Source organism: Podarcis liolepis, assembly GCF_965112155.1.
Source record: "Podarcis liolepis genome assembly, chromosome: 1".
Classification (NCBI taxonomy): domain Eukaryota; kingdom Metazoa; phylum Chordata; class Lepidosauria; order Squamata; family Lacertidae; genus Podarcis; species Podarcis liolepis.
In genome coordinates, this window is record NC_139554.1 from 106,526,182 (window position 1) to 106,550,828 (window position 24,647).

Here is a 24,647-nt window from a genome sequence, read left to right on the forward strand (position 1 = left end):
TTTGATCAATCATTATGCCCCTCAAATAACTCTGTCATTTGCATCCTTTCCCTCTTAATCCCCACAAAGCTGCCTCAGATGTTGACCATGGAGTTTGGGGATAATAAATCCAAGAATTAATATAATTTGAAGAAATTCAGATAGCTGCTACAGTATTGTAGCACTTTCATTGAAACCAGCTAAAAGTACTGAGCTAGAATTTTAGGTTCGAAGGGTTGATGTTTCACAGACAAACTACCTGACAATGCCAATCCTATGCATGTTTATTCAGAAGTATGTCACATGGGGCTTACATCTTAGTAAATGTGTTTAGGTCATAGGGTTGCGATATTTTGAAGAGAAAAAGGGGGTGCTATGATGACTCTCATTTTAAATACCCCTACTATAGGGAGGCTATAGAAGCTGTGATATATTGCTGAGGGGGGCAGGAGAAGAGAAGAGGAAAGCAAGTCTTCAACCAGCAGTTATGTCTATGTCTCAACCAGAAAGTATAGTCAGAGACATTTTGGCAATTTAAAAAAAACACCGACCCAGACAGAAATGTTACCCCTGAAAAAGAGGGCGTGTCCTGGAAAAAGAGGACACATGACAACCCTAGTTTAGGACTGCAGCAGTAGTCTGCAAGAGCTCCTTGAACCACCAAGTTAAGAACAATCAATATGAATTTTTAAATGGATACTGTTTTAAACTTGAATACTGCTTATACTTGAATACTGTTTTTGAAATAGAGCATATATTCAATTGCCAACTTCTATTCTATTTTATTATTTATAATTTTTAAAAATGCCAGTTTGCAGTGGACTTACCTGCACATAGCAGTCCTCTAAATCTCCCACAAGAGAAACTGTCACATTCACAAAATGACCCATAAATATGTCCATATGCTGATGGGTGGCAAATGCACTGTCCACAAAAGCAGTCACCTCTTCCACTACAAGAGGTCTCCTCTGGAGAACTTTTGCAGGAACCTGTACTCAGTGAGTCTTTTTCACCACATTCACAGTGAGGACCCATGTAGCCTGGGTTGCAGGTGCACACCCCACATTCAAAAGAACCATGTCCGCCATTGCACTTGAAGCTGTTCATTTCAGCTTCCTTCTGACAATTGCAGCTGCATTCTGACTGGATCTCAATTTCCAGAGCTTCATTCAAGCCCACCGGCTTTATTATGACGTTCTTTGGACTTTTCCCACAAGAAGATAGGCTTAAAGTCACATTGAAACTGACCTAGGAAAGGAGGAGGGGCATCTGCATTTAACCATTCATTGCTGCAGTGTACAAAAACGCAAAAGAACAAATATTAAAAATATAAGCTAACAAAATCAGCAAAGTCTAAGTATTCAAGAGAGTAGTTCCATTAGTGCAAGGATTTCTGTTCATGTAACAGAACTTCCCTTCCCTCTCCTTTCCCTATGTGTTCCCATGCCCTACCTAAATCTGCTTTGGAGGGTTTTGGGGAAATCCAGAACGGATTTAGGGGATGGGGGCAGTATGTGGAGAGAGGAGAGGGGAAGTTGTATTGTGCAGTCAAACATCTTTGAACTAACGGAACTATTTTATTGGATATCACCCTAACATTTTATTAGAGCATGAGTTAACACAGATTAGAATCCATCCCCCACCCCAACACAGCTGATGGGAAGCAGAAGGAGAAAGAAATCCCTGACTAAAGAGGTTTTACCATGTGATGCTGTCTTTGGCTTGAGGAAGATTCATTGTTGGATTGCATTGTAATGTAGTTTCTTTGGTTTTATTGTTTGTTATTATATACATGTTGTATTTGTTATTTTGTAAACTGCTTAGAGACTGGCTTAAGTATTAAGCAGTATATAAATTTAAATAATAACAACAGCAGTACAAACTTTGGCATGCCTACTTTGAAGTAAGCCCCATACAACACAATCACAAGAACATTTTTTGCAGGGTATAAGCAATTGCTTGGGGACTTACATCTGAGCAAACATGCATAAACATTGCACGGCACACAATGGAAAACACAAGAAGGAAGCATTCGCTTTTATGCAATTTTAAAATCAATTTAACATAATATCCAGTAGGAGAATTCTTTTTTCTTTTTCTTTTTAAAAAAGAAGAAAACTATAATTGGAGGCAAAGAAAAGAAAATTCTGTTACAGCATTAAGTCAATTCCAGCTCAGTCCAATGTCGAAATTCTCTGACACTGAGCTCCGAGGACTGTGCAAAACATTCTGCATGCAGGAACTTCACAGGGAACTCTGTGAATTGCAGCTCTGTGAGGGGAATAGGGGCTTCATAACAACTCTCAGCTGATATGAGTTGTAGCCCACAACATCTGGAAGGCACCAGGTTGGGGAAGGCTGCTACACACCTTGACTGTTCCTTAGAATCAGGTTATAATCAGATTTACAATGAGAAACATGATTTATGAAATCAGAACCTACTTACCACCTCTCCCACTTGAATGTGAGAGCATTTCTTTTGGTGTGGAAAAGCAGTGTTGTTGTTACAAATGGCAGTGAAAGCAAGGTTTACCCCATCTGTGTCTCCCAACACCTCCAGCTCGATTTCTGACCGGAGTGCCTTAAGGACATAATGATTGGAACAATGTCATTTCATTTGGGAAACTAACATCTTGGGAGGCCCTTTTCCAAGTTGCCCTGCCAGGTGAAGTTCAGCAGGTGGTTGTGGGAGAGAGGGTCTTCTCAGTATGTGGAATGCCTTCCACAGAGAGGGGCTCACATGGAACTTCATTTGACATCATTTCAGTACCCACTGAATATCTTTTTTTATTTCCCCAGGACTTTTAAAACCCATTTAAGTTTTTCGCAAGCAGGATTTGAAGGGAGTGAAGATTACCACTATAGTAGTTACTACTATAGTAGTTTTGTTAAGGTTTAAGAGATAGAAGACAGTGTGCAGCAGAGGGAGAGAAACAGAAACACAATGAAAAAAGGGGTGGGAAGTAAAAAAAAAGTTTTTGTTATTTATTGAAATTTATGTGTGAAATTTTGGAAAACTTAATTAAAAAACCGTCAGAAACGAATTAAAACCCATTTAAGTTTTAAGATCATTTTAATCTCTCTCACTCACGTTTTTATGCTGTATTATGTTTTTAATTATTTATGTACCATTTTTTTCCTAGACTGCCTTTTGTCCCAAAGGATCTCAGGGCAGTGCACAACAAGTCTAAAAAACATCAAAATTAAGAATGCCAATAAAAACAACTTTGCCACTAAGATATTTCAGCTGCAATTTAAAATAAACTCAAGCAGCCTGCAGTGCTCACCCAAATGCCTGGAAAAAGATGTTTTCAGTTGCCTTGTAAAAATCATTAGTGAATGGGGTAGGCATGAAGTTTTATTTTTCTAAATGGGGTTCAAATTTGGGCCTGTACCAAATTGGGCAGCCTCAAAGTGTTTGGGACTGGGCTATTTTCAGAAGTACAAAATCAAAGTCTGAACCAAATTTTCTGATTGGTACCCTCATCCCCTTACAGACATTTGCAGGAAAATGGGTAGGTTGCAGGTGATGAATTGCTTCTGTTGCTTCTATTGCTTCTGTATGAATGAATGACTGAAAAGAGCTTTGGATTAGGTAGGAGGATATCTATTAATTTAGTTTGAAAGAGTAATTGATTGTGAAAATGGCTTGAGGTGTGCAATGACATCTTTTACTTGAGAAATGCTCTGGAGGGTAGGACTCAAACCAATGGCTTCAAGTTACAAGAAAGGAGATTCTGACTAAACGTTAGGAAAAACCTTCTGACAATAAGAGTTGTTTGACAGTAGAACAGTCTCCCTGGGAGGTTGTGGACTCTCTTCCTTGGAGGTTCTTAAGCAGAGGTTGGATGACCATCTGTCATGGGTGCTTTAGCAGAGTGAGATTCCTGCATTGCAGGGAGCTGGAGTAGATGACCCTTAGGGTCCCTTCCAACTCAGCAATTCTATGAAATAAAGATTGATAATACTTTTTTTTCAGTGTCTGAAATCTGGGTGATTCTAATCGCAGGCTGATCTGTTATGCCTTTATCTTTATAAAGAATTTTCTTCTAGCCCTGGTCACATTGCAAACATTCAGAGTGGGCAAAGTTAACTTCCAAATGTAATTTATTTGGTGAGAAAAGACAATGGATGAACACTAGGTTGAATTTAAATGAATTATGCCTGAATGATCTTAGTGATCCTCAGGTGAAAGCCTTGAAGGTTTCTAAGATACATGAGCAAGCATGCAGTAGGAAAATGTTGCTCAGTGAGTCTTGCAACATTTCATTTTATAGCTGAAATATGCAAAACCTGTGTTTGCAGTTTAACGTACTTCTCTTCAGTCTTATATATATTAACTGCTAAAGAGAGTCAACTGCTGGTAAAGGGGTCTCCGTGTGGTCTTATTTAATAACTTTGTGTTCCCGCGCCAGTCTGTGCTTCACATAGACTTTGACTGAAATGTCTGCTTTGAAGAAACAAAACATCACTTCAGTTTTTTTTTACAGTTTTTAACCTCTCAAGGCACGTACTGACATGCTCGCTGGAGGCTGTGACTTACGTTGGAAGGGAATAGGAGAACGTCTTACAACAAATATTTTGACAGCTCTCTCATATGCTCACTTCCTCTGAAGAATTTAAAAGCCAACACATCTGTGAATAATAATAACTTAGAGCTTTCCACTTTAAAATTGTGGCAGAAATCCAAGGACTCAAGAAACTTCAGCATGATTATCCTTCTGAGGGCAAATGACAATTATGATTCCTCCCCCCCCCCCCTTACGAACGCACTGAGGCGGAATGGTGAAGTTATTTTTCTTGGGACAAATACATTACTGAATTACATAGTACTGCTGGTGACATGGGGTGGCAGAATGGAGGCAGGGGGGAAAGCGCCAATATTTTTGTAGTAGGAATTACATTTGGAAGTGAAGTGAAATTAAATATATTATCCTGTTGTGATGGAAGCACCGCATCATCTGTTTACCACAGTCAGGCAATCAAGAGCAAGCACCCCATGGGTTCACACAGTATCGTCCTCCTTCCTTCTTATGGTACCATTCCCTTTTCTATTAACACTATGATTGGCATAGGAGCCAACTCCTAGGGACCAAGTTCCCTCTGGCCACTCCAAACTGTGTGCATGTGATCAGTTATGTGGGTGGGGCTTACCTGCCCCTCAACATTTAATTCAGGTTGGCATCCCTGATGTTTGGTATTACATCAGCATCAGCATTTCCACTAACCATAGTTAAACCAAACTACAGTTGGCAAACTCACGTCTAACCACAGTTGCAAATTTTCAACTTTATTTTAGTTTTATAAAACAGATCTGGTATAGAAATCATTGTTTATATACCTTTGTGAAAAGAATCCTATGTAAGTATTTTCTCACAGCAGAGTTGGTGTGACCTGATCATTCAAAGTAGTGATTCCTAAAGTCACATTTACATACTCTAGGCTTCTAAAAATTGTTACACTCTTCTGTCAGGGATGGAGAAAAGATAAAAATACTTGTTTCTTATTTTAATGGCTTTTTGGTTGGAAGTACATGGGTTTATTACTTGGTAGGAATTGAGTTTTAAGGCTGTATTTTAGGGGAAGGAATGAAGCTCATAATTTGTATTAGGTCCATTTCCTGGCATCTGCAGGTACGGTAGGGCTAGGAGAGACTCTTGCCTGAACCCTTCAAGGGCCACTGACAGTAAGTGTCAACAATACTGAGCTAGATGAAACAATGGTTTGACTTGGTATAAGGCGGATTCCTACGTTCCTGTCACGCATATCGGTTGCCATGCACACCTCTACTTGTTTTGTTATACATCTGTACATAATGGGTATTACGAAAAACACCACAAGTACTTTCTGCTCCAAAGGAAAGTGATCTCATAAGTTGCCTGGAACTTTCCATTTCCCAGGAAAGTATGGAATATGAAATGAAATAAGATTATTCAAAGTTGCAAGCAGCCGAATAAATAATAGTAAGCGAAAGCACAAGCTTATAGATGGAGCTGTGAACTGTGCCTATAATCTAAGCAAATGACTCTGATTGTTTGCAATATATGTTTTTCCAGTTTTATCTTTCTCACCGGCTAAATGTGGGCAGAAACACAGGGAAAGCTACACCATTAAAACACACACCCTAAAAACACTATTACTGTGTTTTAATTGCTTTATTGTACACTGCTTTGAGAGCATTGGGGGCATCAGTCAAATAGGAGCTTATATATTTGACAAATATTGTCAAAACCATAATTTACTGACTGCATTCTACTTCTTAAGAAGTCTTGGGTGGCAGTGGGGGGTATAATAATCACATAGCTATAGCAAGGCAAACTGTTCATCAATAATATAATTCTTGCATTTTTCTGTTACATCTTTTTTGATTCTGGAACTTTTCTCTGTGTGGTTTCTTTGTTTGACATCTGTGCATAACAAATGTTTCACACACCAAAAAAAGAGTGTGACCAAATTTTTATTTGCACCAAATCACTAAGTTTCCACAGGCATTCAGAACTACTACTACTACTACTACTACTACTACCATTATTATTATTCAGATATGCATTCATACCTTATATGCATCAATGATCAACTGGAGAACATTTCCAGAATCCATCTGGAGTTTTCCAACAGTAGCTCCAGGAATAAGATTAGCATAGTTCTGCAAAACACAATTATGGTCACAAAAATTATAATAAGGTAATCTATAATTGGTGAAAACAAACATGTTTCTTGAATGCTTTTCTTGAAACCCCTTTTGACTTCTCCTTTCCTCCCTCCAGCTTCCTGTAAAACCCCAGAATCTGCTCCAAACCTTCTGGAGCAGATTGGTGTGTGTTTGTGTGTGTTTGTGTGTGTGTGTGTGTGTGTGTGTGTGTGTGTGTGTGTGTGTGTGCAGAAAACTGGATAGGGAGGAGCGGAAGCTGTGTTGTGTGAGCATAAGTGGGATATTGTCTTATATGTTTCAATAGGATTATCAATTTACAGGTTAAAGCAATAGGCAAGTATAATGTAGGATTCTCCATCCATGGGTTACCACCCTGCAGTATTTTCTCTCCACCCCACCGCCACCATCCTTTTCTCCTTAGTTGGGTGCTGATGCTGGAGAAAGTGCTTGGCATTACAAGGAAGTGAGACAAAATAAGGAGAAGAGCGTTTTCTTTTTAAAGTCCAGAGTGTATGTTGGTCATTATAGGATTTACCATATATCTGCACATTACAGATACAGTGGTACCTCGGGTTAAGTACTTAATTCGTTCCGGAGGTCCGTTCTTAAGCTGAAACTGTTCTTAACCTGAAGCACCACTTTAGTTAATGGGGCCTCCCACTGCTGCCACCGCGCTCCCAAAGCATGATTTCTATTCTCATCCTGAAGCAAAGTTCTTAACCCAAGGTACTATTTCTGGGTTAGCGGAGTCTGTAACCTGAAGCGTATGTAACCTGAAGCGTATGTAACCTGTGGTACCACTGGACAGGAAATGCAGAAAGCATCTGTGTAGTGTCATGTGTAAAGCTGCCCTAAATGTATCTATAAACTCCGACCATTTGATTTCTTCATACTTTTCTTGTGCTCTGTACTGCTGACAGCATTATGATCCTGCTGACATACCATAACATTTTAGCAAGGTAACAAAAATATTTCATGCCTTACATTTACAGTGCAAAGTCAGCAGGATTAAATATATTTCACATTCTAGCATGCAGTTGCACTTGACAAATACTTGTGCCCAGGTACTCTGGAAGATGATTATTAGAGTATATCGGCATTACATTTCAGGGAAAAAAATACTGTTCATAGATTGTAAGTGAGAAATTGTGAAGTCTGACTCTGAAATAGTGCAGTCTTTTCCTGGCACATTGCCAAACTACAGCATGACATAACTCATTAGGGATCACTTTATTTCCATCAGTGCAATCTCACTTAACAGAAATCCATTACTGGAAGAAATAATATTGGAATATAGTCAAAGCTATTTAAGAAAATGGGACAAGTGGAAAAAGAATCATTTTGTAATAGGCCTGTTTTTAATATTATGTGTTGCTACATCCTGGTTCACCCATAACACAAAACCATGATTTGTTTAGCCAAAGTGTGGCTTGTTTGCATGTCCAAACTGAACCCAGCTGAATAAATGTGGTTTGCTTTATGGCAACTAATCACCATATGAATCATGTCTCTTAAAGACAATCTTTTGCTATTGTATCCAAACTCAATAAACTTGTTTAACCACGGTTTGGCCACCCCACCTTGGACACTTGCCAAACTACAGAGGCATAAATAAGGCAGCAGCACTAAGAGCACAAACCAAGCTTTGGAGAAACAAATACAGTCGTACCTTGGAATTCGAAGGCCTTGCAAGTCGAACATTTTGGCTCCGAATGCCGCAAACCTGGAAGTGAGTGTTCCAGTTTGCGAACATTCTTTAGAACCCGAAAGTCCGACACAGCTTCCATGGCTTCCAATTGGATGTAGGAGCTTCCTGCAGCCAATTGGAAGCCGTGCCTTGGTTTCCAAATGTTTTGAAAGTTGAACGGACTTCTGGAATAGATTCTGTTCGACTTCTGAGGTATGACTGTAATGGCTTATTTGCTTTTCTGTGAGACCACCTGTGATTAATAGAACAAACCAAGTTTTAAAGAAGTCATGGCTTGGCCTTATGTTCAAACACAGCTATTATGTGTGACTCTAGTGTCCAGGATCCAAAGAAATGCACAACTAATTTCACCTGCCTAGGAGATGGTAAATTTGTTTCTTTGAACAGGTGCCCCACTGGTTGCATCTGGAAATTCACTTTTGAAATTGAGGGGAACTTCAAAAGCAGAGCATGATATATTAGACAGACCCAGGGTTTAAGGAGTAAAACACAAAGTGTCTTTTGGAACATGCATCCCCTTGGACATATCTAAAACTGCAATCTCAGCTCTAAATGAAATTATTTCTGAAGAAGCATACATAGGATCAGGCTGTATCTCTTTACATCCTGGGCAATAAAGGTATATGTCACTCCAGATAATTACCAGTCTCAGAATATACCGCTGGTATTTGTTATTTCTCTTTAAAACAGAGTACACATTGTTGCTGAATGACATTTTCAACTAAAACACAACAAAGAACATAATGTCTAAAAGCAACTAAGTAACAGTAAGAGGATACAGTACAACTTGAATAACCAACCTACATAGAGCAGAAAGAAAGGGGGGGGGAGGAATCATGCCACTCACACAACTGAAGCAATGAGCAGGTAAATAATTAGAGTGTGAGCAAGCCCAGTGAATTCAGGAAGCTGTAATTACCAGTAGATTTTTAAACTAGCACACCCCAATACACAATTGGAGAACAGTGAAACAGGATAACTGAATCTAAGTGTATAAATAAATAGAGCTGATTTGAACAAGTTTGTAACATGCCTGGAATGCAATGCTTTTGATTTAAATGACAGAACAGAACTTCCAGGATGAATTAATGATAGATTCAAGCCCTGCTTTGTTGGATAAGTGGAAGTTGTAATAATTATATGTGGACTACTGCAATATGGGTTAGATGGGACTGCTTTTGAGGGTGGTCCAGAAATTTCATTTCATTCAGAACATAGCTACAAGATTGCTAATTGGGCTTGGGGAGGGAAGGGGGATATGAGCATATTAATCGCTGTTTGCCAGCTCACTGGCTCACTGTGTTTCCAAATCAATTCAGGCTCAGGGTTTTGACCTTTAAGGCTACGGTGGTACCTCTGGATACGAACGGGATCCGTTCCGGAGCCCTGTTCGCATCCAGAAGCAAACGTAACTAGCGATGGCCCGTCTGCGTGCGTCGCTTTTCGCTGCTTCTGCGCATGACGTCATTTTGAGCGTCTGCTCATGCGCAAGCGGTGAAACCGGGAAGTAATGCGCTCCGTTACTTCTGGGTTGCTGCAGAGCGCAACTCAAATGTGCTCAACCCAAAGCGCATTCAACCCGAGGTATGGCTGTATGACTTGGGAACAGGGTACTTCTAGGATCACTTGTTTCCATATGCACATATTCAGATCTTAAGATCTTCTTCTGAGGCTGCTTCTTCAGGTGAGGTGCTATTGGACAAAGGATCTTTTTAGTGGTGGCACCTTGGTTATGTAACATTCTCTCCAGAAAGGCTTGTCTGGTGCCTACCTTGATGCAGTTTGGCACTATAAAAATACTTCATTCTTTTTCTTTTTAAAAACTGTCCTAGACCTTTAAATCTGTTCCTACTTTAAATTAATTTTTCCTGGACTGTGCATTTTAAAAATGATGTTCTTGGTGGTTTTATGGATTTATATTTGCATTTCTGATTTGTTTTTACTGTATAGCTATAAACCCCTCTGAGAACATGTTTATAGATTGCATATACATATTTTAAAAATACTAATTTTATAATATCTATCTACCTATCTATCTAAACAGTATATATTTTAATCCAAACAAATGAAAAGGATTTCTGTTAACTGTAGCATAACACTACTCTCAGTCATTCCACAGAAAACATAAGCCTCTATTTGTGATGTCAGTTATTTCGAGCTGTTAGATCTAATCTTGGGGGCTTTTACTTGTATTCCAGTCTATTTCTACAGGAGATTTGTATGAGAAGAGGGCTGCAGCTTACACCAGCATTCTCTCTAAAGATACCCTTCTTTATATGTATGGAAATCTTGTCTGTGTGCAGTACTAATTGACTGACACTTGCTGGAAACTGAGCTTTTGGAGGTAGACATTCCTTGTTTGTATTCATACATGGTGGTCCAAATCTGTTCACATAGATACAGTGAGGGCTTCCATTGTGTATCTCCACATATGGAGTGACATCTAGGGTCAAACTGCACCTGCGATTGTGTCTAACTAAATAATAAGTCCCTTGTTCAGCAAGAAATCTTAATTCTAATGATACACGAATTGCAGAGTTCAGTTTCTTACAGGGCAACCCTACTATTCATATATGGGTTGCAGGGACAGAGAAAGGATGGGCATAGGGGCACTAGCAGTGGGCATGGGGTGCCAGGTGAGATTTGATGGTGGAACAACCACCAAAGCTATTGCTATGCTATTTCACTGTGGGCAGGGGAGGTTTTGGGGGCCGTTTTAATTACCCACTGGGATAGCTCAGTCAGTAGAGTATAGGACTCTTAATCTCAGGGTCATGGGTTTGAGCCCCATACTGGGCAAAAAGATGCCTACATTGCAGGGCGTTGGCCCAGATGACTCTTATGGTCCCTTCCAGCTCTACAGTTCTATGATTCTATACCAGCCCTTGGATTGACATAAGAATCCTACCATTAATGGAGGTGTGCTGGGGAAATTACGGTGCTTTGGATGCGGCATCTTTATGCCTGCCCACAGCACATCCCATTTTCACCCACTCCACTAGTGGAGCTTTCCTTTGTGTGTCTGGGGGCTTCTAGCTAAGAAAGTGTTGGCTCTTCACAGTGCACCTCTGTCTCTGTTGGTGGAGCAGCACTTAGCCTTACTTCCTGAAGCCTCTCAGCTGCACAAGTTCAGGCTCAATAACCTGCAGCTTTGAGGCGACTGGAGTCATTTGTCTCTTGAACAGGTTTGTCATTATGCTTATGGTTTATTGAAACAAGCCAGGATCAGAAACCATGGTTTGATCTTGTTGCTCCAGTAATCCATAGTTTAACTACAGTTTGTGATTTGGAAACAACATCTGATAGTTTAAGTCGAGAAGCAGATACTTATGATCTCCTTCTCCAGGTTGCACAGAAGCGAGGAGCATTCAAGCTCAAAGTTTCAGCAGCCTATTTCCTCTAAGGCAGGAGAGACTTGCACCAGGTTTGAGGACAGACCTGGCCTCTGCTCTTCTTCCCTCCCCTCCTCAGTCATCAGATCATTCAGAATGCCTCTCCTCAGGTGATCTGCGCAGGTTAACTGAGAAGGGGGCTGTGTGTACACAAGTGTGTGCACACCTACCACTGGCACGCACGCACATACTCTCCCCTCTCAAATACATTTATATTATTTATATTATGCCATTTTAATGTGTATCTTCTTGTGCCTCCTCCACGTGAGGTCCAGAGGGTGGTAACATGAGAATGGGCCTTTTCTGTAGTGGCTCCCCATTTGTGGAATGCTCTCCCTCCAGGGAGGTTCGCCTGGTGCTTTCATTATATATTTTTAGGCGACAGGTGACAACATTCCTCTTCAACCAGCCCTTTGGCTGATTAATATTTTACAGTCTTTTAAATGTGTTTGTGGGAAAGGGATAAAATAAAATATGGTACATAATCGGCAACAGGAGCTATAATGTCTTTGGTACAGGGATATTAGTGCTGTGAGACAAGGGAGAGCCTTCTAAGCCACACATGACATTATTATGGAGCAGAAATGTGGTCTGGACTGTGTTGTTCAGAAAGCATTCATTGCATGGGCTGAGCATTATATCCAGGGGAACACAGGACTTTCAGAACTGAAGGGAAAATATTGAGTGGATATGTTTTTAGATAAGGAGTCCCTGGCTTCCGTTCAGTCTCTGCAGTATTATTTCATCCTGAAACACTAAACACCTCTCAATGACTGCAAAATTCCATTTTCCTTTGGCATGCTACATCCCTCACTATCTGAGTGGGCTACCACTCTTGTTATAAAAAGCATCACGTTTCAGAATCTCTTCATCAGTTTTATCCTTGTATCAGAGTTCTCAAGTGACTTCCTCTGTTCATTGGGAACATTATACCAAGTTTTATAATGTATGAACCCCTATTCTATTGTTATACTTTCTATGGCATTTTGTTCCCCTCTTCTTAAAAACACTACCTCTATTTTTTGTGTCTTGTAGAGCATGCAGTTCTTCTGCTAAATAAGGCTTGGTTCCATATTTTTAGTGTCGAATTAGACTAAGTGCCTATGTGTGCTGAATCTATGCTACTATAAAAGAGATTAGGATCCTTAGTTAGAGGATGTTGGAAGCTTTACAGTGCTTTTTGTACTGATGTGCCATCTTAACAAACATGAAAAGGAGGATCAAGTAAGAAATATGTCTCTTACCTTATACAAAGGAACCTGTTCCTTTGTGACTGCAAAAATTAATAAAATGTTGTTTTGCACAATCTTGTCTATTAATTGTCCCAAACTTGGATATTCCTGAAGACAAACATAATAATAATAATAATTTATAATAATAATTTATTATTTATACCCCGCCCATCTGGCTGGGCCTCCCCAGCCACTCTGGGCGGCTTCCATAAAAACCGAAAATACAGTAAAATATCACACGTTAAAAACTTCCCTGAACAGGGCTGCCTTAAGATGTCTTCTGAATGCCAGGTAGTTGTTTATCGCTTTGACATCTGCTGGAAGGGCGTTCCACAGGGCGGGCGCCACTACCGAGAAGGCCCTCTGCCTGGTTCCCTGTAGCTTTGCTTCTCGCAATGAGGGAACCGCCAGAAGGCCCTCGGCGCTGGACCTCAGTGTCCGGGCAGAATGATGGGGGTGGAGACGCTCCTTTAGGTATACTGGACCGAGGCCGTTTAGGGCTTTAAAGGTCAGCACCAACACTTTGAATTGTGCTCGGAAACGTACTGGGAGCCAATGTAGGTCTTTCAAGACCGGTGTTATATGGTCCCGGCGGCCGCCCCCAGTCACCAGTCTAGCTGCCGCATTCTGGATTAGTTGTAGTTTCCGAGTCACCTTCAAAGGTAGCCCCACGTAGAGCGCATTGCAGTAGTCCAAGCGGGAGATAACCAGAGCATGCACCACTCTGGCGAGACAGTCCGCAGGCAGATAGGATCTCAGCCTACGTACCAGATGGAGCTGGTAAACAGCTGCCCTGGACACAGATTTGACCTGTGCCTCCATGGACAGCTGTGAGTCCAAAATGACTCCCAGGCTGCGCACCTGGTCCTTCAGGGGCACAGTTACCCCATTCAGGACCAGGGAATCCTCCACACCTGCCCGCCTCCTGTCCCCCAAAAACAGTACTTCTGTCTTGTCAGGATTCAACCTCAATCTGTTAGCCGCCATCCATCTTCCATAAAGAAAAATAAATCAAGCAAAAGTTAAACTTTAAATCAAAAACATGGCTTTGCTGTCTCTTGGCTTATCAAAAGAAGATGGTAACACAAAAGAGTCTAGAAACTGAGGCCTCTGTGTGCTCAACTCTGGATTAGTTGGAACTATGTATATCCTTCATATATGCCTCTGGTGAAAAGTCACATTTGTTATATTTTACAGTCCTGCACATGGCTCTTCAACACCAAGCCAACGCATGCTAATTTATCCAGTGATGTGTTGCCGAACACTTATCTCCAGGGATATATTTTTTTAAAAAAAACGTCACCTGTTAAAATGTCTTTGTGTTGAGGTCCTAATAAAAAGAAACTACAGAAACCATGCCTGTAATACAACAGGTGACAACTCAAAACTCAAGTAGCATATCTTATTATATGAGTTGCTACAGAGCTGCCCTACTGGCATTCATGCAGTGCCATTTACCAAAGAAATCCAGGGCTCTATGTATTTAAAAAAAGGACTGATACACTGATGTGAAGAGAGGTGGTTGCTTTCTACACTCCTGAAAAGGAATGTGGGTTCCATGGTATAGTCTGAAGTCAGGTGAGACCACCACCTTCCTAAAGTAGGACTGGGTCTGGTCAGTGTCTGGATGGATGATCACATGCATGCTGCCTTAGATTCCACAACAGTAGAGAGGTGGGATAGCAATATAATTAGGTAGACAGACAGGCAGGCAGGCAAGTGAAATAAAATAATAAATGTTTTAGTTCTCAGATGGATTCCTGCCCCTCCCCCCAGCATTCTATGATTTAAGTATGTCCGATAGCGTTATTCAAATTCAGTTGGGAATGGTCCCAGTAGTCTTTTCATTTGTTTTCTGTGATTGTGCACATTGCACATACAATTAATTTCTAGAAGAGTAAAGTGTAAAACTTGAAGCATATTACCAAAACAGTTGACATGGAATACTCATTATTATGATCCAAGTGGCATTCTCCATCATTTGGAATTACAATTCCTGCCAGTTTGCTATCCATCCCAAAATGGGAATCGGCATCACTCACAAAGACCAGCAGATGCAATGAGTCGTTCCTCCACCCAATTTTTTCCTGCAACAAAAATGTAAACAGATTATGGTAGCAGATACATTAGCAATGTATGAGTACAGTACTTCTATATCATTGTCTTGCTTCATAACAGTCCATGCTCTAGTGACCTTCCATCTGGACTATGCAAATGCACTATGTGGGGCTGCCCTTAAGCTGCAGCTAGTGCAGAATGCAGCTGCCAGATGAGTGATGTGGGGCAGCCCAATGGGATCATGTATGACCAGTCCTGTACTGTGCTGGCTGCTGGCAAGCTATCAGGCCCATTTCAGAGTGTTAGTACTAGCTGGGATGGGCAAATCTATCAGTTTTGTTTCTTTTTTTCCTAGTAAGCTTTCTACATCAACCTGTGGTGTTGTTGTTTTAATGTCCTCATGAAAATTCATTGGAATTGTAGTGCGAATTTCTTCCAATACACACATTTTTGCAAATCAACCTTGCCTAATATAATGCATTTTGAATGCTATCTGCATTAATATATGCACTTATATGCACACTTTACCCTAGTATTGGCATTTTTGTACACATTACTTGAGTGGAGAACTGCAAAGTTCAGAGAAGTGGAAATTTTGAAGGATGGCTGTGTTTCAGTTCACATATTGCTTCGGAAAGTACAACATTTGCAGTTTCTCCTTTAAATGCAAACTGAATCAAATTTCTTCTCCATCCCTAGTACTAGCATGTGGAATCCTAAACAGCTTGGGACCCAAATACCCAAAAGGTCTTCTCCCCAATACCAACCATCTCAGGCCTTACAGTCAGCATCAGAGGCCCTCTTGATGGTACCACCTGCTACCAGATGCTGCTGAGAGGACTTTCTTGGCACCTTGGATTCATCAGCGTTTATAAAGTGGAAGTTAAGATTTCAGTCCAGCTCATGTTAGATAAACCTGGACTCTGTGGGAAGTGGTTTACTATGGTTAACACTGCAACAGAACTTACCTAAAGAGTTTTGATTTAGATTTCCTTACCTTACACACAGCTGCCTGCATAATTGCATCAAATCCTCCCTCTGGAGTATCTATATTAGCACTGATTTTCTGTTGTTTCACAATTTCATTGAACCTTTCAGCATCATTTGTCAATGACAGAATGTGCTTGTATCCAAATGTTGGAGAGCAGTCATGTGGGACACTTCTGCAGACACAGACACACAATTAACACAGCAGATCGCATGAAAATTCTTATTAATGAAACATACAGCATGGCACTTTGCTATTTACAATGTTCTACTGTGTAACTTTATTTACCCACAAATGCTTGTAGATTAGCATACACTCACTAATAGCTTAAAGAAGGCTTGTAGTCTTTGTAAAGATACTTTCAGCTTCTATACCCTAGCTATATGACAAAAACGGATCTTTTAAATGTTCTTACGGTGTTTATTTGATCAGAAGTTAAATCTATAATGATCCCATAAAGCAGGGTGCTACAGAGACTTCACAAGACTTGACTGTTACAGAGTCTCAGTATTCTACAACTGCAGTGGGATTTAAATTCATCTGTTCCAGACCAACACATCAATTATCCATCAGCCCAAAACATTCCCCCTAGCCTTATAATTTGTAAAAGCTCTCATCATTCACAACTAATGCTATAAAAATGATCACTACCTCCAACTGAGGCAAAATATGCTCAAAAATGTTCAAGAATTAACATCCCAACCAGATTGTACCAAATCCAGGTAAGGACAGATTCCAAACAGCAGGGAGAAAGGGGTCAAAACTATTAAAGCATTGAAAAATATCTACTCAGGCTATGTTAAAAGCAGAAAATGTAGTTGGTATCAGTGGAATTGCTTCTGGAGAGACAAGGGGTAAAAGTCTAACTCAAGAAGAAGGAGGCAGCACATAGATGATGTGAGGCAACCAACACATTGCATCAAATCACTCAGATTCCCAACAAAAATGGAAATGGCTGCAGAAATTGCAGGCCTTCATTTATTCATCCCATGTCTGGAACGGAGATTAATCCAGTGAATATGATCAGTATTCATTGTTGTTACTTTCAGACTGTGAATAATACATATAAGATTATGTTTTTTTTATTGCTTTTGCTCTGCACTAAAATGAATGGGGTGGAATAACATAATAGTTGCATTTGGCCATATTCATTTAAGGCACTGCACAAGCAGAAGCCAGTATAAAGATGATGATGATGATGATTTATTAGATTTATATACCTCCCTTCATCATAACATTTCAGGGTGGTTCACAGAATAAAATACAAGATAAAAACAAGCAAATAATGAAAAACAAAACAGCGAAACAATACCCACCCTTCCCACAGACACATTTAAAAGGCTCTAGAATATTAATTAGCCCAAGGCCTAGTTGAAGAAGGATGTTTCCATCTGGCACCTAAAAATAGACATTAAAGGCACCAGGCGAACCTCTCTGGGGAGAGCACTCCACAAACAGGGAGCCACCACAGAGAAGGCCTGTTCTCATGTTGCCACCATCTGTGCCTCATGTGGAGGAGACACACCAAGAAGGGCCTCAGATGATGAATACAGAGTCTGAGTCAGTTTATATGGCGGAGAGGTGGTCCTTGAGGTATTTTGGTACTGATTCTTGCAAGTGGAATGGGACTTCCCCACACCTCTGCTCTGCATCCGTTGGAGGATGGATGGCGGCTAACAGATTGAGGTTGAATCCTGACAAGACAGAAGTACTGTTTTTGGGGGACAGGGGGCGGGCGGGTGTGGGGGATTCCCTGGTCCTGAATGGGGTAACTGTGCCCCTGAAGGGACAGGTGCGCAGCCTGGGAGTCATTTTGGACTCACAGCTGTCCATGGAGGCACAGGTTAATTCTGTGTCCAGGGCAGCTGTCTACCAGCTCCATCTGGTACGCAGGCTAAGACCCTACCTGCCCGCGGACTGTCTTGCCAGAGTGGTGCATGCTCTAGTTATCTCCCGCTTGGACTACTGCAACGCGCTCTACGTGGGGCTACCTTTGAAGGTGACCCGGAAACTGCAATTAACCCAGAATGCGGCAGCTAGACTGGTGACTGGGAGTGGCCGCCAGGACCACATAACACCGGTTCTGAGAGATCTGCATTGGCTCCCAGTACGTTTCCGAGCACAATTCAAAGTGTTGGTGCTGACCTTCAAAGCCCTAAAGGGCCTCGGTCCAGTATACCTGAAGGAGCGTCTCCACCCCCATCGTTCAGCCCGGACACTGAGATCCAGCACTGAGGGCCTTCTGGCGGTTCCCTCATTGCGAGAAGTAAGGTTACAGGGAACCAGGCAGAGGGCCTTCTCGGTAGTGGCGCCTGCCCTGTGGAACGCCCTCCCAGCAGATGTCAAAGCAATAAACAACTATTTTACTTTTAAAAGGCATCTAAAGGCAGCCCTCTTTAGGGAAGTTTTGAAGCTGTACTGTTTTTAGTATTCAGTTGGAAGCCGCCCAGAGTGGCTGGGGAAACCCAGCCAGATGGGCGGGGTATAAATAATAAATTATTATTATTATTATTATTATTATTATTATTATTATTATTATTATTATTATTCCTATGAGCCCCCATGTGCTTCCCAAATCTGTTCTAGAGGATCATGAGAACACTCAGAATAGTGTAGGGGGTGGGGAGGAGAGAGAAGATAGTTCTATCAGGCTAGCAGAAATTTTTGTGCTGATGGAACAATCACCTTAGCGGTATGTTGAACACAAACCATAATCAATTAAATAAATACCTAAGTTATAAAATTTTGCTACAGCGGACAGCAAGACAAATAACAAGATTTTTGGCAGAAGCTGATCTACAGGGTAATGGAAACAGTGCTGCATGTGATGAATACAGGTGCCAATCCAATGGCTCTTGGGAAGGCCTCCAAGAAACTACAGGATGTTTCAGAGACTGTCTCTCCAAGGTTAGAGACAGAGACTTACCTGTGGAGACATTGCTCACCACCATGGAAACCTTGGCAGCCTTTGCTTTACTGAGCTAAGGGTATAGGAAAAGATGGTTCATCTGCCTTTGGTTCTCCTTCCTCCCACACTTTTAGATTGCTCTGCCCACATTTCTATTGTTTTCAATTCATGTAACACAAGTAAAAGGTGAAATACTGATACCCCAAGAAAATAGCAACTAAAGAGACTGGAGCCCCCTTGAAAATGAAGGTAACTGGCTACCCTGCCCCCTAGACCCAAACTAAATTCTACCCCTGAAAAGGACAGAAATCTGATCCAAAATGTATTTGAACTAGATGTTTTTGCTACTCACTGGCAAGGATTCTTGATTTCTTCTGGCACGATGTTAATGAATGGTGAAACTGGTTTTTCTACAAAAGACCCAAAACCCAGCTGAAAGTTACTTGTCAGTTTAGACATTTCTTTTGACAAGGTAGAACCCAGTTCCTTAATGGTTTCCAGATCATCATGCATGGAAGCTGAAAGATCCATGAGGTAGTAGAGGTCAACTGGATAATCTTCAGTCTGACGAACATTGATTTGTATTGTTTCTTCATTTCCTTGTGAAACCACAGGGGAAAGAAACAGAAAAGAAATTAACACAGCTGTCATTAGAGAGTGAAAAGGGAAATGCAATATTGACTGGAACTGTTTATTCTTGTTGCCTCACAGTATTCTTTTTCTAGTCCTTTGTAACAAAGAAGTGTTCCCAGCAGTATTACTAGTCAACACAATGTGCTAAAAGACATACTTACAGTGTGATTCTAATGGTGCCTACACAAGAATAAGCCCAAAGAATTCAATGGGTCTACCTCCAGGTAAGTGGAGATTGCAGCCTAAGTCCTGCTTCACACATTATGCTTGTTGTATAGGATGTTCCTGGGCATGGATAAAATCATCTCAACCAACATGGGTGCTGCTTTATACAAGCCACAAACACAGAAGAAGTCAATGTACTTTGGGTTCGCTGTGGCAACCATGTCATAAGAAAAACATTTTATGTTGGAAGTGTAGAAAGCCGATTGTTAATTATCAGCATTCATGTAAACTTCTTAATAAAACATGGAGGAATAGCCTTGGGAAATTTGGAAAAATCATTCGATGGGATGCATTCCTGACATCGCCCTCATGTAGAACCTCCTACTCATCAGTTTCTGTACCCTTTCTATCTCTAGACACTATCTGGGATGAGCAGAGGAGTTTTACATTCTGAAATTCAGAAGCTCATAATGAGCCTCTATAGCCACACTTCCAAGCAGAGTTCTTACCAACCCCCCTAAGACGACTCCAAAAATGCAAGCAGATGTGTTGATTCATCATATGTGCATTACATTTACACCACACATTTCGGTTTCTGATTACTTTGTAAATGGGAAGCTGTGTCAGAAAGGTGGTTGTCACAGCCACATCAATATTTTAACTGAATTAGCATCCAGTTTTTCTTCTTTCCGATGTAAAACTTTAAATCCCATTTCAGAATATTATCCTCTAATAGCAGGACCACTCACCTTTCATGGTGGGTGGTGTTGCGGCCGGGCATCCAGGCCCTTGCAGTGACCCGGCTTGGGGGCGGGGGATTGACACCCACCTTGCGCCAATCCCAGCCGCGTCACCCCCACCTGATAGTAGCTCTCACAAAGAATAAAAAATGTGTTGGCTCTTCTTGTGTTAGCTGCAGGGCTGGTCTGTCAATTAGGCAGACTGGGGGAGCGCCTCAGGTGGCAGAATCCAAGGAGCACCTCTATGGGCACCTCGACAGGCATGCCCCCCTAGTGCCAGACAAGTGAGGAGAAGTGGTTGTGGTGGCTTCTGGGTTCCGGCAAGATCTCGCAAGAGGCCTTTGTGTGATTTTGCTAGGCTCTCTTGCGATCTTGTCAGAAGCCACAGCCACACGACCCCAGTAAGTGAAGCTTGGGCAGGGATGGTGTGTGGTGCCATGCACACTGATAGTGCTACATGAATTATAAAAGATGATATTGAGATCTGGCCCTGATTCCATATTTATGGTAATTTAAGAAAGTTGACAAAGCAGTATAAGAGCCACGTGTGAAAAGCATAGATAGGAAAACTGTCTGAGTAGGCAAAAGCCAACAAAAAGTAGCATGTTGGTTATGCTAATTTCTCAATGGGAAGAATTCAAGCAAATTTCAGGGGGCTCATGGGAGGAAAGCTCCACTGAGCAAGCCAAAATCTATGTGTGTTTTCTGCTGATGGGACTCATTAGTTGAATCCCACCGATCATTATCCTGGAGATTCATCTGAAGCCTGTGAATAGTGTGAGGCAGTTACATATGAAGGTTGGTTTATGTGATCTCAGCTACAGCTTTCACCAACTGCCACTGCTGCTGTGGAGTACAATTACCAAATTTATTTATAAAATGTGCTGTGATCATTTCCAACCCTTTAGGAAACAAACAAACAATTGACCTGTATCTGTAACACTCTTACAAATGTTGGGGAGATATGATTTTAGGTGATTTCGGTGGAAATTCTTAATTCTTTATATTTCTTACCTATCCTTCATCGTTAGTTCCTAGGGCTGATTACAGCAATTTAAAAGCACAATTTTAAAATTAGTTAAAATAATTTACAATCAGAAAAACAGGGCGAGTCCTTAAAAAAAATGCTGCTTTTGTGCCATGTGAATGTTGCAATAGAAGAAATACAAGGAAATAAATCTTCCCCTGCACAGATGCTTGGTGGGGGTGGGGGTGGGGCAGGGGCGGGACTTCCCAGCAGCTCATCAACCTTACACATCTTTACTAAGTGTTCTTTCATAACTTCCATTTTTAAGAAGCCTAAATATGTTTCCTCAGAGGTGAATTCCTCTAAGTTCAGCGCAACTCTGGTAAGCAAGTTTAGGATTGCAACCTAAATATGTCACATCTCACATCCTGATATTTAATATGAACAAATGGAAGCTATGTACAAAGCTACAAAATGATTTTTAAAAAATAGCATTTGTGAACAATACAACTTACCTGGCCGCAGTAGGATAGTTAGCTTTTGAGGAGAAATCTGTGTAACATCTGAGTTGTTTTCCTGTGGCCCTTCACTAAGAGGCTTGTTTTTGTGAATTACCACTTCAGAAGTAGGAAATTCAATGAAATTCAATTGGCATCCTTTTGAAATAAGCTCTTCAGGAGTGCCACACCTTCTAAGAATTTCAGATGGATCAGTAAAATTCTATAAGAAACAAAGAGTGCAAGAACAGAGTGTAATGCAACACAATATGATGCCAATTCTGCAAATGACTGAAGGCATAGCATAATATTTTCTATATAAGTTATGTCACAAATCCCTATTTGTAAGTAGGGATATGCAGGAGAACAGTGCAACTATGACCTACTTTGAAACTGTTGTGTGCAAAAGGAGTGTACTTATAATTGACTTTTTCAATAGATTAGTCTTTTTCTCCTGCACCTTACCCTTCCAGCAACAAGGATGCGCACTCATTAAGCAGGAAAAAAATCAATGTAGTAGAGTCATTGCTTATAATGTCATAGTCATACATTCCATTACACCCATCATCAATATTTTCAGCACTATATAATTTAATACACATTACAGAGAATAGAATTTGTGGTCAGGGAGTCTCTGCCCAAAATGATGATGTGCATTTAGTTCTCAAGATATGCAAAAATTCTGATTGCCAGAAACTGCAAGTCAAAACTAAGGCTGGGTCATTGAACAAACATTGTGTGCTGAGTGCATTTTGAGGCATCATAACTAAAGAAGGCATATTGGAACAGATGAAAATATGAGCCAGTATAGCATTCCAAATGCCTTTCCTGTACAGTACTTGCATTCAAAAACTGCTGTTTACCCAAGGGGGAAGTTTTGAAATCATTTAAAAATGTATTTCTTTGCTGTCTTATAAAGCCTTGACACACAATGGTGTCTTTTGCAAATAAACTGAAGCTGGCAGGAGAAGCCATTTCCACCTTGCAAGTCACTTTCAAATGCTACCCATAGTATGATGGGGTTATCCTAGCACAAAAATATTTTTAACAACTACTTTGTTACATGCAAAATGTCAAAGGGACCAGTTACAATTAGACTCAATAATAATTCTATTGGGTGATCTAAGAGAAACAAATGAAATCAATTGGATAACATTATTGACTATTTGTTGTTTCTTATTAACAGCGAGACTTTGGGTAATTGGGAAGTGTCTTATATGCCCTCTATCTCAAAATGGATAAATAGCTTGTGGCTAAATTAGGAGGAAAAAAAGATGTGATAATTAGAAAAAGATAATTTGACAAAATTAATAACTTTCATATATTATGGTTTCCTTTTTTGTGAAATATCGCATGACATATAATAATTTAAGGAAGCTGGAAATAGATCTGAAATGATAAGCATGCAATCATTTCAAAAAATAGTTTGTCCAATTATGTCATCAGTTTAGGATTTTTTGAAGGATTTGATAGCAAGCATAAGTGTGACTGAGCAGTCCACTTACAGGCCTTTTCTAGAAAAGTCACTGGGGAAAAACCAATTCTGATATAACCTCTTCCGTGTTGGGAAGGGTGAGTTGGGGTATATTCTCAGGAATCATTCTAAAGAAGGAGGAATATGTTTTTTGTAATATATTTTTATCCTTGTAATTTTTAAAGTAAATTGTGTAAGTGTTTCAAAGTTCAGAAATAATAATAATATCAAAAAAGAAAGAAAAAAGAGTGTGCTAAGTGAAAATAGAGCCATTCCTGTGTTAATGTTAGATGAGGTGATGGTGGTTCTAGAGACTACCATCTCTAAACTTCCATTAGCTTTTACTCTTCTAGTTGCTGATGTGAAAATGAAAAGCATGTAGAGTGGGATTGTGGGGCTGTACATCTGACCCAGTTCCCTGATGTAAGGCTCCCCCCCGCCAAGTCTCACCCGTGCCATCCATGTGTTAGCATGGTCATCTATGGCAGGGATGCCTTTGCATTTTTACCCCTTTGTACAAAGGTTTCCATGGATCTTGAGCAACTGCCTGAAGGTTTGCCTGCCTCAGACAGCTATTCTAACACTTGTATGGTGGTGGCTGGGCTGGGGAATCATGTGCCATAGCGGGTGGGTCAAAAGTGCAGCCCACAGTCCCTCTATATTCACTTTTCCTCTTTATTCAAGCAACTTACAAAGAGAGCTTCTGAGTGGGCCATGTTTGTTCCACTGCCCAAATGGATCACGTGAAAGTTCTGGATTGGACAAGTCTCTGTGATTGCCATATATTTGCCAACCATTAAAAAAATCAAAACTGTCTTAAGCACATTTACCCCCTCCAGTCATGTAATTTCAGGTAGGGCAACTGAATAAATAATAGATCATGGCTATTTTAAATCTACAAATATAAGATCTGCCTTTGAAGTCCTCCCCAAGAATATACCAGAACAGTATGAATACAGTCTTTTCAGTGCTTCCGTCTTCAACATCATTTCTCGAAAGACTGCTATTCCTCATATTTCCATGAAAACCAAACTTAGTTTATTAATATATTCAAAGGGGATGTTGGCTTATTTTTAATTTGGCAACCAAGCTTTCACAGCCAAATCAGTATATATAAAAATCACCTACTGCTATGAAATGCTTAGAGACAAAAGCAAATGATCATCTCCAGAAAAACACTCTGAATCTGCTGACTTTTCAAAAAAAAAGAAAGATGCATTACCACGTCAGCCCATATTTTAAGGATGCTTAGAC

At 40.6% G+C, this 24,647-nt stretch overlaps 1 protein-coding gene across 5 annotated transcripts in view; it reads right to left on the minus strand.

Moving 5' to 3' along the window:
- ITGB6 (integrin subunit beta 6) overlaps nucleotides 1-24,647 on the minus strand; it is a 72,440-nt gene that overhangs the window by 12,118 nt on the left and 35,675 nt on the right. For all 5 annotated transcript variants that reach the window (XM_083493854.1, XM_083493852.1, XM_083493851.1 and 2 more), the window contains 8 exons: nucleotides 21,938-22,142; nucleotides 19,270-19,516; nucleotides 16,019-16,184; nucleotides 14,889-15,050; nucleotides 12,976-13,071; nucleotides 6,536-6,625; nucleotides 2,426-2,560; nucleotides 807-1,227 (listed from right to left, as the gene is read on the minus strand). In XM_083493854.1, coding sequence (XP_083349980.1) covers nucleotides 807-1,227; nucleotides 2,426-2,560; nucleotides 6,536-6,625; nucleotides 12,976-13,071; nucleotides 14,889-15,050; nucleotides 16,019-16,184; nucleotides 19,270-19,516; nucleotides 21,938-22,142 — 1,522 coding nt within the window. The remainder of the gene's footprint in view (nucleotides 1-806; nucleotides 1,228-2,425; nucleotides 2,561-6,535; nucleotides 6,626-12,975; nucleotides 13,072-14,888; nucleotides 15,051-16,018; nucleotides 16,185-19,269; nucleotides 19,517-21,937; nucleotides 22,143-24,647) is intronic.